Here is a 3,797-nt window from a genome sequence, read left to right on the forward strand (position 1 = left end):
CACAATCATATATGTCATTTAATGAAAGACTCTGTTTTGGAGATTAAAAAAAATACATTTGTTAAAAATAAATAAAATTGACACAAAAAAATATTGATGGATAAATCATTATTTGGGGGCTCGTCCGGGATTTGAACCCAGGAATCAATGCACCTAGTAATTCACTCAGTTTGAGTTTTGTAGGATGCTGTGTTTTGCAAAAGTATAAATATATTAATTACACAAACAAATGAATTTATTTAGAAGAGCATAGAATAAAATTCTGGGAATCATTGTGGCTCAAAGTTTCCATATAAGAGCATTTAGAGTGAAAACTGTTAAGTCTGCTTGAAACACTGTTATTTGATTCATTATAATACTATTTACTAATATTATTATTTTAATAATAATATAATAATAATAAAATGTTTATATTTTTCGTTTCTTTTTTTTATTTTAGTCTAAGTTGGAGTAAGTTTTTGTTTGCTTTTTGTGTATTTTTAAATATTTCTATTTAGCTTTAATTTATTTTTATTTCAATTTAGTTTTAGTAATTATAGTACTTCAACTTTAACTTATTTTATTTTGGTTTATTTCTAATTTTCATTAGTTTTTTATGTTTAAGTTTTTCATATAATATTTATATTTTATTTTAATTTAGTTTTGACCATATTTCAAAAGTAAAATATTTCAGTTAATAAAAACTAATTTTAATGGATTTAGTTTTAGTTAACAGTAGATTACATGGACCCTACTAATCCGATCGTAATAGGACTAGAAGCACAATCAGAATAAAAAAAATCACATGTAAACACGTCAATCGGATTGAATTGGCCAGATCCGACTAAAATTTAGATCGGATTGTAAGGGTTAGTTTATTCCTTTTGTAATCCGAGCGAGAGGACATGTAAACACTTGATCGGATTGAAAACCGAAACTGGAAATTACTGCACATGCGCAGTGACGTAGAAATAACATAATGACGTATGACAGGCGGAACGAGCTGTTCCTCCTGGTGAATAAAGTGTCATAAATGAGTGTCCAGTCATTATAAAACTCCCCTTTCACTCAGCGTCTGTGAAGTGGCGCAGGACAATGTCCCACTAGTCATTTTTTAAGACTCTCATCAACATGACGACTGGTTTTGGGTGCAGGAAGGGGCACTTTTACTGCTTTATAAAGTAAGCAGTACTGCACAACAGTTCATGGGCTGGTCGTCACCTAATTAGGACCCAAAGTAGATAAATATCACGTGTGCGTTTTAAAACAGTAAGAGACAACAGCGGGAAACTCTGTATATTCATGCAGTGTGCACATGTCAAAAGATTAAATCCGATCAGAAGCTTGTGACATATAAACATGCATATCAACTCGATCACTTTATTTAGCGTTCATGTAAACACTATGTTCGGATTCGTCAATCAGAATGAATTCATTCCGATGGAAGCAAAAAGTGTCCATGTAAACGTACCTAGTAACAACACTCACTGGCTTAAAAGTGCTCACAATCAGAGAAAAGCAATCCAGAATAACTTACAAGAGTGACATTTAATTTCACAGTTGCACAATTATCCAAGATGAATGTAAAATATTTGCAGAGAAAAAATGAAATACGAACAAAAATATGAGATAAAAGAACTATGGCTCATGAAAACATAAATACAGTTGAACCGTTGAACAATCATTTTCCCCCAAGTAAAAGCAGGCTATCCTCATGTATACAGTGTTCGGGTACTGATGTGTGGATCTGACATGTTGCTATGTGTTTTTTCTGGGTGATTGGATGGTTTCTTTCTGGTCCAAGTCAAGACAGTCCACATTAATGGCACTTTTTCAACTGCATGGTACGGCACGGCATGGTACGGTTCGGTATGGTTCACTTTTGGAGGGTTTTCCACTGGGTACAGTACCTGGTACCTGGTACTTTTTTTAATACCACCTCGGTTGAGGTTCCAAGTGAACCGTACCATTACCAAAACGTGACGTGTAAACTCTGCTGATCACTGATTGGCCGTAGAGAATCGTCACTACCTGCGTCACTGAACTTACGACACAGAGACACAACAGAACCGCTAGATGTAAATCAGCACAGCCAGCGAAGGATTGAATGCAATTGTTTTGAACGAGCACACCTTTTTTTAACAACCATGGCTGTTTTGAATGCATTTCAAAAATGGCTGTTTCGTGGTCTGTTGAGGAAGTACAGATGATCCTCTCGTTGATAGCAGAGGAGCGGATCCAGCGAGAGCTTGATGGGGCGTGAATCGTCACTACCTGCGTCACTGAACTTACGACACAGAGACACAACAGAACTGCTAGATGTAAATCAGCACAGCCAGCGAAGGATCGAATGCAATTGTTTTGAACGAGCACACCTTTTTTTAACAACCATGGCTGTTTTGAATGCATTTCAAAAATGGCTGTTTCGTGGTCTGTTGAGGAAGTACAGATGATCCTCTCGTTGATAGCAGAGGAGCGGATCCAGCGAGAGCTTGATGGGGCGTGGCGGAATGAAAAAGTTTTCCAGGAGTCGCGGAAGTATAGGCGGCGCAACTATAACGACATGTGAATAATCCCGCCCGCTCTAAAGCGGTACTAAACTGCAGTGGAAACACAAACCGAGCCGTGCCGAGTCATACCACGCGGTGGAAAAGTGCCATGTCTCTATGACATTCTGGCCTCTACAATGTACATTTTTGGGAATTTTCTTTCAGGTGAGATTCATTATTCTGTTAACTCTCTGAAGTTGAATATTTTGGATTAGGGAATTAATCAAATAATGATTATAGTAAACACAACTACATTGCAGTTGTTGCTGATTATACAAACTCTTGCACCACCAGTTCTTTAAGGGACATCTCTGACACCTGCCCGTTTGGAGAGTCTTGCACTCTGGTCAGCTCATCCTGTAACTGGGCCACAGGCAGCCCAAGACTGTAGCCCAAATCAACAAGAGCCTCCAGCAGGGGCCCTTGATACTGCCGGAGCTCGTATCGTCTCACCGTGGGCAGAGCTCTTCTGCCAGTTTGAAATGCTGCGTCAGAGTCTTCTAGATCCCTTTGGCACACCAGTATGGCACACAAGGTTGGTACCACCATAGTAGGGTTGTGAGAAGATAGTTTTTCCTGAAGTACCAACACTTTCTGGAGGCCCTCAAGGGCCCGGGAAAAGCGGCCCCCACGCAGGAGGTCATATGAAGGTTTTAATTCCTTATGAGTGAAGAACGCTAGAAACGCTTGTGATTTTCGGACACAACGGAGGGAGTAGAGCTGAGTAAGATAGTCCCTGAGGGCCACGCGCCGCTCTGCGATGTTCTCCTCTGAGAAGTTACCCGTCATTTTCTTCCTGGGCATCACAATGTCCTCCATAGAGCTGAGTCCCTGAGGGCCACGCGCCGCTCTGCGATGTTCTCCTCTGAGAAGTTACCCGTCATTTTCTTCCTGGGCATCTGGGCATCCTCCATTTCCTCGCTGAAGTCCAGCAGGAGCTCCTGATGAAGGTGGAGGAAGTCTGAGTAGCGTCGCTCGATAGCTACTCGCTCAAAGTCGTAACTACCTGAGCGGATCACCACAACCTGGTACACCTGAAGAAGAGGAATAAGCTGTGAACTTAATCCGTAGGAGACAATAAGCTTTGCAGGTTGTGTTATGTCTGGGGTAAAGGCATGTACAGCTAATAGTTTTTGATTTCCAGAACATTGCCAGAATGGACATCCTAAAGCAGGGGTGTCCAGTCCTGTTCCTGGAGATCTGCCTCCTGCAAAGTTCAGCTCCAATCCTGATCAAACACACCTGGGCTAATTAAGAACTGCAGCACCT

At 40.5% G+C, this 3,797-nt stretch overlaps 1 protein-coding gene across 1 annotated transcript in view; it reads right to left on the reverse strand.

Moving 5' to 3' along the window:
* Window positions 1-2,564: 2,564 nt before the first annotated feature.
* LOC107577813 (sorting nexin-20-like) overlaps window positions 2,565-3,797 on the reverse strand; it is a 4,886-nt gene continuing 3,653 nt past the window's right edge. Inside the window, exons 2-3 of the mRNA XM_016263845.1 lie at window positions 3,434-3,562; window positions 2,565-3,341 (exon numbers count right to left, since the gene is read on the reverse strand). Coding sequence (XP_016119331.1) covers window positions 2,799-3,341; window positions 3,434-3,562 — 672 coding nt within the window. The 3' untranslated portion in view covers window positions 2,565-2,798. The remainder of the gene's footprint in view (window positions 3,342-3,433; window positions 3,563-3,797) is intronic.

Source organism: Sinocyclocheilus grahami, unplaced genomic scaffold (assembly GCF_001515645.1).
Source record: "Sinocyclocheilus grahami isolate Dianchi unplaced genomic scaffold, SAMN03320097.WGS_v1.1 scaffold7346.1, whole genome shotgun sequence".
Classification (NCBI taxonomy): domain Eukaryota; kingdom Metazoa; phylum Chordata; class Actinopteri; order Cypriniformes; family Cyprinidae; genus Sinocyclocheilus; species Sinocyclocheilus grahami.